The sequence below is a fragment of the Lacerta agilis genome, chromosome 9 (assembly GCF_009819535.1).
Source record: "Lacerta agilis isolate rLacAgi1 chromosome 9, rLacAgi1.pri, whole genome shotgun sequence".
Taxonomy (NCBI): domain Eukaryota; kingdom Metazoa; phylum Chordata; class Lepidosauria; order Squamata; family Lacertidae; genus Lacerta; species Lacerta agilis.
In genome coordinates, this window is record NC_046320.1 from 19,795,432 (window position 1) to 19,809,038 (window position 13,607).

Genomic DNA, 13,607 nt, shown 5'->3' on the forward strand with positions numbered 1-13,607 from the left:
TCTACTACTGATCTACAGCTTCTCCCATCAAATAAAAACATATCCCCACCCCCACCCCAAATTGCATGATCAGGAATGAATCCTGGACTTCTCACACCCTAAACAAATACCATACAGATAGACTGAAAAGAGAATGGAACTCAAGCTAGGAGACTCCCTACTTGGGAATCAATGGAGGAACTAAACATTCTGGGCAGGAAAGCTCCAAGCTTCCATTGCATTGGGGCATTCAGCCTCTTTTTCAGCTCTGGCAAAGAAATGTGCTTAATTAACTTTAAAGGAACTTTATTCTCAAGCCAGGGCTATGTGTCTTGCGTGCTCCAAGAGATCAACATTCAGTGGCAAGCAGTGTTAGAAACAGATATGAAAGTGAGGAGCGATATGGCAAAAAGTTATGGGCGCAACAACGGAATGTCTAGGTGTGCTTTTTTATAACAAGAATACAAAGCTGAAAATGAATGAGCTGCAGCTAAAATATTGTGTTCATTTCCCACATGGTCTAGTCCTTCCCCTGCCCATCCCAGTAATATTTTTAAGAGGGTCTCTTCTCCATTCTCCAGAGAGTAGCTTGAAGTGGGGAGGCAGAAAAAGGTCCTCCTTTGCTTCCACTCTGCCGTTTTAATGTGAAATCTTAGGCGCAGTACTGAGCCCAGAGATCAGAAACTGCTCCTGCTAATGAAATTCCCAGTTGCAAAATGCACCTGGAACAATGGGAATTTCGAACACTGGTGGTAAGGTAATTCTCCTACCTAAGTCAATTCTGAGATAAGGAAATTCGGAAATAAAAGTTGGATATTGTGGCTTGTAGGAACGTTGAACATTTGTAAACTACACAGACCATCTCTGACCATCCCTGACACTGCCTGGGGCTGATGAAGGATGCAGAGCAGCAACATTTGGAGGTCCATGGGTGCTTCATTCTTGTTCTAGGGGTTGAGGGAAAGGTCTTGGGGACAGGATGTTGACATACAGCACTTGTCTTAATGTGGCAAAAACTGCCTAAGGATTCTATGAAAATAACTTATGTTTAGATGTAAATATGTTTAGGTTAAATATGTTTAGATGCAGAATGGGTGCTTGGGTGGAGAGTCGTAGACAACAGGAAAGTGGAACAGGATCTGTATTCCATAGCGCAGATGAATTTATAACAAACACTGGGAAAGTTATTTTTCTTTTTTTAAAAAAATATGCTGGTAGGAGACTCTTAGGAAGTTGTTTGATCTGCATGGGGAGGGGAAGAAACTCTGCACATCAATGGGAACTTTAGCCGACTTAGATTAGAAGGGGACATTTTTATAAATCAAGAGGCGCTCCGAATTATATCTCTGTATTACCACAAACCTTTGAATTGATCAAGTGTGTGTGTAGGTTGATGCTGACAGCTACAACAGGAACGACATAAAAACGCCTTTATAAATATCCCTAATATTTGTTGGGGCAGCACGCCGTGGGAAGTGCAATAAGGGTGGGGTGAATGTGATATGTAGGGAAACTCCGAAGATTGCAGCCGGAGCTTCACTCAGCCATAGCGCCCCTCCGGCCCGCCGGCCCCCCAATTCCGTGCGTGCCCGCGACTGCTCGCTCCGAAGCAGCATTGCTGCCAAGACAGGCGGGCGCTAGGACCCGGGGCCCGCAGGCCGGGCCGGGAAAGGAAATGTTGCTTTTTGACAGAGGAGAGAAATCCCCTCAGTGCTGGCTGTGAGAAGAGAGAAGTGAAGTCAGTCACCTGGCGGTGAAGGACAGTAAAACAGGAGAGATTGGGGCGAGAGAGAAATCTCCCCCCCTCCCCATCTCTTCTCTTCCTCTCCCTGCGAGACATCCTTCTCTCTCTTTCCCACCCCCCCCTTCCCCAATCAACCCGGTTTTAACTCTGTTTAGCCTAACCTTCAGGAGAGAGGGGGTGAGGGAGGGAGAGCGTCTCTATCTCTCCCCCCCCCGCAGACTTTCTCCTCTCTTTCGCCCCTTCCTCTCTCCCTCCCTCCTCCAGCTCCCTTCCCGCCAGAGCCTCCGCACAACAATCGGGGCGTCTATATGCAGGACTAAGCTTTCCGGAGCGGAGAAAGCTAGAGAAGGGACGGCGGCGGATGCCTGGGGCTCGCTCGCTCTCCCGGGCGCCCGCGGGGAGCTGGCCGGGGTAAGCATGCCGGGCAGCCCCGCGCTGCGCCGCTGCTCTTGCCGGGCGCTCGCTGCCTTCTTCGGCTGGGCGAAGGAGGCGCAGCACCACGAGACGCTCGCCCGCCGTTTTGCTGCATTGGTGCCGTCCGGGGGAAAGGCAGGCGCCGCTGTTCGCCTCGGCTACCAGCGAGGCGCCGCTGCCGGCTGCTGAGGCGGCGGCTGGGGAGGAGGAGAGCTTTCGCGGAGAGGATTCTCCTCGGCGTCCCACCCCGACGGGAAACCCATCTTCTTCTCCCCGCCCCCCTCGATTCCTTCGCCTCGGCACAGGACAAGATCCGGGGGCTCCCAAGATCACCTGTCGCTTTCCCCCCCCCCCCACCCCGATCGCTAAGGGAGGTGTGTGTGGTTTTTCCCTCCCCACCTCCCCCCCCCTCCCAAAAGGAAAAATTGAGAGGAAGGGCCGGGGCATCTGATTCCTTTTTCCACATTTATTTGTTGCTTTTGGGAAGCCTGGGAGGCGGCGCGCTTGGCGGAGGATGCCATTGACTCGAGCCGCACGGATTGCGAGGGCAAGGCTGACTTCGCGTTGGAAGCGGAGCGCCGAGAACCGATGACTGGCTGGCTCGCTCTCGCTCCGAAGAGAGAGGAAGAAATTGGCACAACTTCTCTGGTGTTTTCCTCCTCCTCCTCCTCCTCCGCCACCTCTTTTTCTTCTTCTTCTTCTTCTCCTCCTCCTCCTCCCTCCGCCTCGCCTCTTCCCTCGTTCACTTTCGGTCTATGGAAAGAGCACCCGATCTGGACATTGAAGAGCTCAAGGTACGTGTGATCGTCTCTCACCCCCCCCCCCCCACACACACTCCGGGTGTTGAGAGAGAGAGAGATATGGGAGAGCGTGTGTGAGCGATTGTGCAAAGGGGGAGAAAGAGAAATGCCTCTCGTGGTGTTGGTGTCTTTTGCCCAGGCTCAGCCCGAAGGAGTTGGAGGCGCTTTCTGTTGCCGGTGCGCGGAGATGCCGGGTGTGGGAAGAGAGAAGGGTGGGCATGGAGGAAGGAGCGCAGCCCCGTCCGCCGGCCCCTACAGGAGGAGGAGAAGAAGGAAATAAGAAGAAGGGGGCGGGGGGGGGGAGAGACGAGGAGGCTCTGGTAGTGGGGAGAGGGGGAGGGGGGAGGAGGGGGGAGGACCACGGGCGCTGGAGATTAGATGGCAAAAGCCCGGCTGCGCTTCTCCTCTTCCCTCCCCCTCTCCCTCCCTCTGCTGCGCCTTCCTAATCATGATCCTATTGATAAAGCGCTGCTTCCTCCCGTCAGTTGCATCAGCACTTCGGACAGTGGCGCGCAGGGTCTATTAATCATCGGCCGCCGGAGGAAGAACTGAAAGGTGGCTTCCCTCTCCCGCGCCCCATTTCACGACGCCGCTGTTCCTTCCTCAGCGAAACTTCCCTCTCAAAGCTCCCTCCCTCCCGATTTCCAGCCTGTATAGCCTGCTGGGAGAGTGATCGGGCGATCTTCCTCCTTGTCTTGCACGGCTCTTGATCTATGGGGTTCCCTGCCCTCTGCGGATCCCCTCACTCTAAAGTCTCTCTCCCCCCCCCCCCGGCTTTACATACACTCCAGAAGCCCAAGGCTCAATATTTCAGGACTACAACAAGCCACGCAAGGCAACTATCCGGGATTTTCCAGGGATGCCGACGCAGCCACGTACTGTGTTGGGGGGGGGGGAGGGGAGCTTAGAAAACTTTGCATTGGAATCGCGGAGTGGAGGGTTTTTAAACAACGAAACTTCCCCATCCGATTTTGCCTTCTTTTAGGCTCCCTCCTTCTTAAGGAGCATGCTTGGTTGCTGGGAGCATGCGCCATGAAGCTGCCCACTCCGTCTTGCTGGTTTGGAACCTGTTCCCTGCAAAAGGGGAGGGGGGCTTTTCCTAGGAAGCAAAGCAGGCGGTGAAATCGGGGAGAAGGCAGAGTAAGGTGGCCATGGCAAGAGAAGGGGGAATGGGGTGCATGGGGAGAGGCGTGGTACTGAAGGGGAAATGAAAAACGGGGGAAGACTAAGGTGAAATAATGTAAATATAAGGGTAGCAGAGGATCAAAAGAGGATGAGAAGAAGGTCGTTGAAAAAGAAAAAAATAATTTATGTATGTTTTTTTAATAAAAAAAACCCCACTGCACTGTGAATCAGATAATTTGTGTGAAAGAGGAATAGTTGGAAGGAATATGTTGTTCCACAGCCGTTTCCTTATAAAACCTTTCAGAAAGAATTATCATGTCCTTACATGTGGCAGGCATGCCATTTATTCATTCTGAGGAGTTGCTTCACTTCCTCAAATATTGAAATGTGTGGTGTGGGAACTTTGATATTGGGGTGCTGGGCGGTGGACATTTCGTGCCCCAAAACTGTGATTCATTGCTCCCTGTTGTTAAGGATGCATTTCACCACATAAACTTTTACAGCTTGATGCTTCTGTGCACAGTCGCCTCAGAAGGAAGCCCCCCAGAGTTCCCTGGGAGTTACCTCCAAGAAAGCATGCATGAAAAAAATGGCAACCCCCCCCCTTCCCCGCCACCACATACCCTTCACCTGCTGAATTTCAGGAGCTTAAAGAATAGGGCATTTTAATGCCAGCTCTGTTGAGATGATTTTATGGTGATCGTTATTATATGAACACAATGCAAGAGCCAAGACCAGACTGCTTCGAGCTCGGTTTCCAGCCTGGTGCAATGCCATCCCTCAATAAACTGAGATCCCCTCACAGTTTGCCGCCTTTCCCTCTTCCCAGGGAGCTGCGATACGTAACATAGGTTTATGAACAAAGTTTTCTTTGAGGACGGTATAAGGGCACTTCCCCGCAGGGAAATGGCTCCCGCTTTCAAAGTTCTGTGGAAATCCTAAACTGGGCTACGTCTCACACGTCTCGCCATCACTTGGGGACTGGCAGGTACTTCTCCGCTGCATGTGGTCTTTCTGCCGACCATGGTTTGAGGGAGAGGGAGATGCGTTCCCATTAATCTTCCGTCGAGCAGCTCTACAATTAAGGCCACTTTTGCAGGGGCTGGGAGACAGTGGGCGACCTTGAGAAGAGGCAGCCAGGACGAAAGGGGACTCCCAATGCTCCTTCCCCCCCGTTCTTTGCCTTGGGTACCTTAGGGAAAGCAGCAGTGCTTCTCAAGGGGAACTTTATCCTCGCACAGAAGACAGAGGAGCGATAGAAACCCACATGGCTTAGAGTGGAGCACATTTGCAAGTTCAGGACATGCCGCCGTGATGCTGATCTGTGAGATGCGATATGCTCATGCAAGTGCAGCTGATTCATGTGGTGCACATGCACCTGAGTTTCAGACCTGGCTGGACTCCTACCTGCCTACATGCTGGACATGTATGACTGTAGGCCCTATGCATAGCTGTCAACTTTCCCCCTTTCTTGCGAGGAATCCTATTCGGAATAAGGGAATTAAAAAAAGGGAAAAGTTGACAGCTATGGCCCTATGCTACCTACCTACCTACCTACCTACCTAGGTAGGTGGCACTTTTCCATCAGGGCTGCTCCAAGAGCACTGTTTCCCATGCATGCTTCCTCTCATGTGCCACAATGTCTCCTGTGCCTTCCACTGGCTGCTTTTAGGAGCCTGTTAAAACTCAGCCTTTTTGGCTAGACAGCTAATACTTTTTGATAATTGGTCTGCTGCATTCTATTAATCACCAGTAGGGGGTGGTGTGTATGCAAGATACCATTTTATTGAGCAAGGCTAAAAAGGAGCTGCTGATGAGTTTGGGTGTGGGTGTGTTTGTACACACAGCATATTGTGTATTATCAGCTATTTTTTATCATTTGCTCCAGGGTGGATGAAACGTGTAATAAATAAATATAAGGGACAGCCAACACTTTCCTTCTCTTAGCTACTAAGCTTTGTTGGCACCCCTGACAGTGATGCAATGCCAACTTAAAGATGCTGGTATTATTAGAATGAGACACCCCCCCCCTTCCTTCTGCACACGAGGTTGAGCACATTGTGTGTTTGGGGTGCAGCGGGCTTGTGAGCATGAGGCATTTGGGTTTCAGCTGCGTGACTGAAGAGAATCAGGAAAGCACAGCAAAAAAGAAGAAGAAATTCAGAGGCTGCCTTAAGTTGGAAAGAAGCAAATGGGCGGTAGTCACTGATCTCTCACCAACACTGATCACATTTACAGGACAAATCGAGGAGTGTCTACACAGAAGTAAGTCCTATTAAGTTTGATGGGACTCACTTCCAGGTATGCAAGCGTAAGATTGAAACCTAAGGTTCTAAGCTCCTTTTCGGCCAGGGGCTGCTTCTGTTAATTTGTAGAGCATGGTGTGTGTGTGTGTGTGTGTGTAAAACTAACGCTAAGAATGGTTAAATAATATTAACAACAGAAGCAGAAGTAGGTGGTCATGCCAAGGTCTCAAAGATGAACACTTGATTTACTGATTAGCTCAGGTGAGGACAGACCTGACTGGTTTTGCGTAGTCTACTTTTTTCACCCTAGAACCCCCCTGTGCTCTCCTTCTGTGTTTTACAATTACAGAGCTAACGTGCACATTTAGCACCTCTTATTAAAGTGTAACCAATTTCTTCAATGAAGCACGTGTCTATGCCTCTGAGCGGAACTGCTTTGGCTGGGTCAAACCAAAGCCGACTTATCTCAGCAATCTTTGCAAGCAGCCCAGAAACCAGAAATTTGCTTTGGCTCCACCAGTGGACCATGCCATTTCCTGATGTACCTGCAACACTAAGCTCACTTACCTGGGAGTAAGCCCCACTGGATTCAGTGAGACTTAATTATGAGCCGACATGGTTAGGATTGTGGCCTTAATGCTCATAATACCTATATTTTGTTGACTCTCTCTCTGTGTGTGTGTGTGTGTATAAACAAACCTGGAGATTCTGTTAGCTCTCATTTTTGCCACCAGGGCATAACTTTGGGGCAGAAAGACCTCCAAATGCAGCAGGGCTGGCTTACCACATTTCAAAGCAAGCAGGGCAATAAACAATATGATTAAAAGGATCTGAAATTACCTAACTGCACCACTGTTAGCCACCATGTCTAATAGACATATTCTCTATGATAGTGCCTAATCTTAGAAAGCCTTCAACTCATCCAGTGGCCCATTCCATATTTTTTTTTAATCCTATGTGAAGGACCTGTTGTTTGTCCTGATTCTCCTGGCAACCCGCATCTCTGTATGATCCCTAGACCAAGTTCTAAAGTTACAGAAGAGGAAGATGGGGGAGGAAGTCCATTTGACCTACTTTTTCCAGAACGTGCCTAATTTTGTAAACTGGTATCACGACCCTCTTTGTTCTTGGGTTTTCTAAACCAAAAAGTCTCCAAACCGCAGCACTTACTCTTGAGGAAAATGGCCCCAAACTCTAATTTGTTGTTGTTGTTGTTGTTGTTGGCCCTTTGCAGTGCCATAGAGTGCTCTGTGCTACCTTTCCTGAGATGAGCTGGTAAGATCTGTTCAGACTATTGTAAATGCAGCCGCAGCAGTTTTGTATGAAGCCATTTTGAAACAGGTTTGCCACTTCTTAATCTCTTGCAAGGATTTTGCTTCCTGCCTCCCCAGTTGCCATACACTGAGTTGACATTTTTATTAAGTTACCAGCCATGCCTCCAATATCTATTTCCTGATTAGACCTACTTGGCTCTGATCCCATCATTGTATTTGTGAAGTTAGGATTATTGGGCAAACAGGGGCGGAATGCACATAATTTTGCAGTCACACTACTGAGCTTAATCTGCCATTATTAGTACTATTCCTATCCCCCACCGTTTCACTCAGTTTGGAGAGAGCCCTCCTTGGATAATGTGATGCTATTTGCAAAGTTGGTCATTTCCTTCTGACTTCAGTTCATTTATGGAAACGTTTTATGGAGCTTATGTCTTCTCACAAAGGCCTGCCTGAAACCTGATTAAAACACTGCCTCCTCCAAACATCTATCTTGAAATGCAGCAGACTCGGCCTAGCAGTGTAACACTATCTTTAAAAATAAATAAAAAATGTTTCTAAAATCTTATTTGTGTGGAGGACCTACTATTTTATTATGAGAAATCGCTTCTGGCTTTAGAAAGAATACTTGGATCAAAACAGCAACGAACTCGCTAGCAGCACAAATACTTCTCCATCTGAAATCTGTCTCTCTTGTTTACAAAAGCACAGTACGGCCAGGCTTTGGGAAGATCAGTTAGTGATTCCTGATGTGGTTTGGTTGCCTTGCCAAATGAAATCGAGGCACGGCAAAAAAAAAAAAAAAAAATGTTGCTTAAATTTTCACTTTAAAGAAGCAACGAGATGCTGCAAATTTTATACGTCTTACTCCCACGAATACAGAAAGCAGGGAGACGAAACAGAGAAAAGGAGGGTGCACCAGCATGCTTAGGGGGAATGCCACAGTTTACAAAAGTGTATAATATCTATAATATATACCAGAAATAAACACAAGGAAACGGCAGACAAAACCAAAACCAGAACCATGCAGTAAGGACTGGATATATGCAAAATATTGAGTCAGCTGGAAAAGAGGAACTGAAAACGGGACTGAATGGATAGAAAGCCCTCTTTGAAAAGAATAGCTGGCTAAAATCCTGAACAGGAGTCCTCTTGTTAGGGATGCTCTGCAACCACAGTAGAAAAAAAAAGCGAAGAACTATTTGCCTCTTGGGGAGGTCTTTCACTTTCATTCTTCATTCCCTACAATCAATGACCTCGTGCTAGGTTCTGAGTGTGTTGTGCTCCATACCTGAAGCTTTTAATGCAAAGTAATACCTGCCTTACTAAAGTCTTGATCATCCATGAAGAGGCCAGATTGATCTGGGACTTGTGTCTTACGGTGGCCCCCCAAAATAGAGAAGTTGGTTATCCCTGGCTATCTATGGCCTGGAGCAAAATCTAACTCCCCTTGCACCGTTCTTTGATCCCAGGTTATTGGAGACACTGTAACAGGACCTGCCATCTAATTTTCTGGGTAGTTTGGCAATAAGCTTTTCATTTGCTAAGAGCATTATGGATTTTTATTTGTAAGCATAAAGCTTATGTTAAGCCCCTTTTTTCTGAGTCCATTTAAAAGTTAGAGTTTCATTAAGCACTTAGCTACAGAGGAACCGTAATAAAGCTCACTGCCGAGTGTCTCTTTGAATGTGTGTTGTGATATTTTCAAAGGTGCTGGGCACATTTGAAAGGTCACTTGATACAAAACTGAAAACTAGCAAGGGGAGGCACTTCACCTTGCTAGTCTCTGCACGAATTTGCGATGAAACAGATCAGAACAAAAATGAGAGAGACAGAAAGCAAGTTTTCATCCAGAGATCTGGGGGCTGATGTGCTTTTGCTTTGATCTTTCAGCATCCGTCTCCAATGCATATATGGACTTTCATACTTTTAATTCACAAATCCGTGGTGTTTTGTTTCAAAGGAGCACCGTCATAAAAATTAACTAGGGCTGTATTGCGCTTACCTGGAAGAAAGCCCCAGTGAACACAGTGAGAGTTCCTCCTGAGTAAGCATGCATAACACTGGGATGCATGTTGAATGTGTCTCCTCCAAATCCTTTGCGGTGCAGTCCTTTGCATTAGCAAAACCACTTTGCAATGTTTAAATGTGTGTCCCTATATGCACAGGCATTTCCTCTGTGTACAGCTAAGCACGTGCATATTTTGCATACATGCCCAGGAGCACATCCTTAAACTGTGGGCTAATTAAACTAAAATATTACCTACTACTTTCTGGTTCATAATCACTAGCATAAGTTAAAATTCACATATCTTTCCTAAGCATGTTCTCAAAAAGCGTCAAAGTGTGTCTAAGAGTGCAGACATGTGAACTTTATGAGGCTTACTTTTGAGTAGACATGATTAGGGTTGCAGTGTAACTCTCCTGCTGAAATCAGCACAATTTAAATGTACCTAACTTTTGACTGGATCGTACCTAGTGATTGTGGAGTGCATACCAAGAGTAGCCATACCAAGTCGGGGAGACCCAAAATTGTTCCCTGCAGATGTTGCTGGAATCCAGCTCCCTTCAGTTCAGTCAGCATAGCCACGGATGATGGGAGTTGTAGTTCAATGCCACCTGGAAATTGGCTAACCTTGCTCAAATGGAGAACAAATCCAAGTGATTTTGCATATGTGCCCATGGAAATATACTTACACAAATGTTCACAGTATAGTTTGAAATATTTAGCTGACAATCGGATGAGCTGCTTTTTGAAGGCTTGTACGCCTATGTGCTTTGGCTCACTGCACAGGCATGAACTGACTTTGAACCACTCCTTAAATAATGACACAAAGGCAGCAAGTTTGGGATCTGAAGGCAATGGAAGAGAAGCTTTCACATGTGAAGCATGTGCACTGAATTGCCTTGCCCCACACTGATCCTGCTTCTGTTGCTGTAAATCTCTCCTTTGCATTTTCCACTCTTTATGGCGCAACTCTTGCAGCATCTTTTATTTCCATCCCTCTCCCATTTGCAATCATTGAAATATGTCTATCGGTCTCAGATGGCAGGTGATTGTGCTTTATAGGGTGTGTAAAACATCATCTTGACATTTTTTTTCTGGATGAATAGACTATGCAAACCTATAAAAAAAAGAATCTTTCAGGTGATATTATTAACTTGAGGTAATTAACAACACCAGTGAAAAGCAGTATTTCTACCTGAAAGTGACAATCCTAAGAAGGATGAAATGTAGGATTACAAATATGCTAGTTTTAGTTTTTGGTGGTACGTCCGTTCTTGCAAGCATGTTAATGGTTGACTGCTGGTTTTCTGGTGAAGCTATTGGTGAAAGCACTCCTACGAAATGATGTGATCTCAATGTATGGGCAGCCACACATGGAGGCAAGGGATTATTACAGTACCCCATCCCCTAGCCATGATGGGCTTTAAAGGTCCCTGTGAATTGGGCCTGGAAAGAGATCAGGAGGCAGTGCAGCTGATGAAGTGCTAGCATGACACCTTCATTGCTCCCAGTCCCAGTTAGCTGTCCAGCAGCTGCATGGTTAACTAACAGCAGTTTCTGAATGCTCTTCAGAGGCAGCCCCATATATATAGGTTATAGCAGTTTAGCACAGAGGCTAACAGAGCATGGCACATTGGAATTAGTATGGAAATAGATGTCTGCCTTTTGAAAACATAGACATGCTCCAGGATGATGGGGATTGTCATATAACAACATCTGGGGGGAAAGGTCCCTCACTCCTGATACAGAGGCTCCTTTAGCACCCAGAACTAATTGTCTCTTCCATTGGACCTATCTCTGACTACCCTTGCTCTTTGCTAGGGCTACTTTCATGTCAATGTACACTCCCTGCTGATCAGCTTTTGTCCTTCTTATCTCATTCTTACAGTTGTACCTTGGTTGTCAAATGCCCTGTGACTTGAAAGTTTTGGCTCCCGAACACCGCAAACCTGGAAGTGAGTGTTCTGGTTTGCGAACGTTCTTTGGAAGCCGAACGTCCAATGGGGCTTCTGCGGCTTCCGATTGAGTGCAGAAAGCTCCTACAGTCAATTGGAGGCCGTGCCTTGGTTTTTGAACATTTTCGGAAGTCGGACGGACTTCCGGAATGGATTCCGTTCGAGAACCAAGGTACGGCTGTATATGCTAAAATGTATCTAGGTCAAGTAGCAGCCTGTCCAGGGCACTGTGAAGACAAACTGGTAAATCAAGCCTGTCACTGTAGGCAGGTAGTTTGCGTCAGGGCAACATGGAGCAACAAGAAGTAAGGCAGTTCACTGGAAAAACCAGGAGAGGCTGCTGTAAGGTGATCAAGGGGTGTGGAGGAGGAAGAGAAGGAGGAGGGGGGGTCTTTATTCCTGCTGTTGCACTGATGTATCAATAGGTGCTGGGGGATTGTAACATGCTTGAGAACCGCTTGGTCCGGTTTCCACTTCCAGATGAAATATGGCTACATTATTCAGACCAGTCAATTACAGAACTAGCCGCAGATGGAGAGCTTTAAACAATGCTGTCCTCCAGCACATGGTAGATTGATGATGTTTCAGAATTGCAGCATATGGCATAAGGAATGTGAAACGAGGGAGCCCTCAAGAGGCTGATTCAGCAGTTCTGTGGTCCTAAACCAAGCCATCTTGGAAGCCAGTTTCACAGGCTCCCCACCGAAAACCGAGCCAAGTAAGTCAGGCTTCGTGCAGTGTGGGAGGATTTTTGATGGGCAAAGCTAAGTAGGTGGCTTTATTTCTGTTACGCGTTAGTCATTCCATAATGCAAAATACTACTCTGTAGCAACTGACATATTTTTAGTGCGATGCATGCTATGTATTCATCGCTGAGGCTGGAGACAGGAGAGCAACCTCTGACTAGAGTTATCTGACTTGCCTGATAAACAAACGGCTCTTCTTTCTTTCGTCCTCCCTTCCCTCATTTGCCACCCCAAATCCCATCATTTTCACAAAGCCTGTCATCATCAACATTAGATAAAAGACAATTAACCTTTGCAATTCACCTTCAGAATATCCAGTCTTCAAGCTCTACCTAATTAAAGGTCAAGCAGGAACAAAGTAACACTTGGCAAATTTCTTTTCTTGTTTAGGACAGGATGAGGCGGTGGCATCATTCTGAAAAGGGCCAGTTCACGTTCATCACACACGTTTCACGTTTTAGTCAAACGCTCAGTGGGGAGAGTGATTACCTTTCCCTTGGAAATATCATGAGCTCAAGCAAAGCATGCCTAAGGAAGGCCTGTTTTCCAGCTGACAATTTTATAAACATGGACACACAGTCAAGCAAGAGCAGTTGCCTATTTCAGACTGATACATGAATATGCAGGTTCATTCCTGCGTCTAGTTTCAGGCAACAGGTGCTGGATCAGAACCAGAAATGCTTTCAGCCAGGGACCAATCTATTTCTAGTCCATGTCAGTTCTACATGTGTCCATTCATAGATCTGATTGCTACTGTTTCCAGACTGATCTGCATTTTTGATCTGCCTGAAAATGTCTGTTATATTTTGGAATGCTTTGCGTCACTAAATATACATTTGTAGCATATTTTATCTTCAGGTACCCATTATCTAAACACGTTGTGTCCTAAAACGACACCCTAAATTGTATTTGGTGTAGGTTTTGAGCCAAGATGCACATCAAAAATTCAGAGCAATTCACAGCCGGAAGGATTGATATGTTTAGATCCAAACATTAGTCTGGAAGGTGCAGATCAGGTCAGTTCACATTGGAATTAACAAAGGTTGAATTCTTCAAGCATCTTGGCTTCCAGCACAATTCCAGTTGGACAGAACTCCATCTCATCCTGAGCATTAATGTGATAGGGAATAAGGCATGGATGTACAGAAGACAGCCACATAATATTTCCCTACAGGTATACAGATGTAGGCATGGGAAATGCATCATTTAAGTGAGCACTGAGTGGGTAACAAGGCTGGACCCTCTTAGGTATTGTAAGTGGAGAACAGGGTTGCCCCCAAATAAAAACAGGTGAAGAGAATTGCAGAGGGTGACCT

At 46.7% G+C, this 13,607-nt stretch overlaps 1 protein-coding gene across 2 annotated transcripts in view; it reads left to right on the forward strand.

The window, feature by feature from the left end:
• The first annotated feature begins 2,882 nt into the window (after positions 1–2,882).
• SGCZ (sarcoglycan zeta) overlaps positions 2,883–13,607 on the forward strand; it is a 543,025-nt gene continuing 532,300 nt past the window's right edge. For both annotated transcript variants that reach the window (XM_033160661.1, XM_033160662.1), the window contains exon 1: positions 2,883–2,931. In XM_033160661.1, coding sequence (XP_033016552.1) covers positions 2,893–2,931 — 39 coding nt within the window. In that variant the 5' untranslated portion in view covers positions 2,883–2,892. The remainder of the gene's footprint in view (positions 2,932–13,607) is intronic.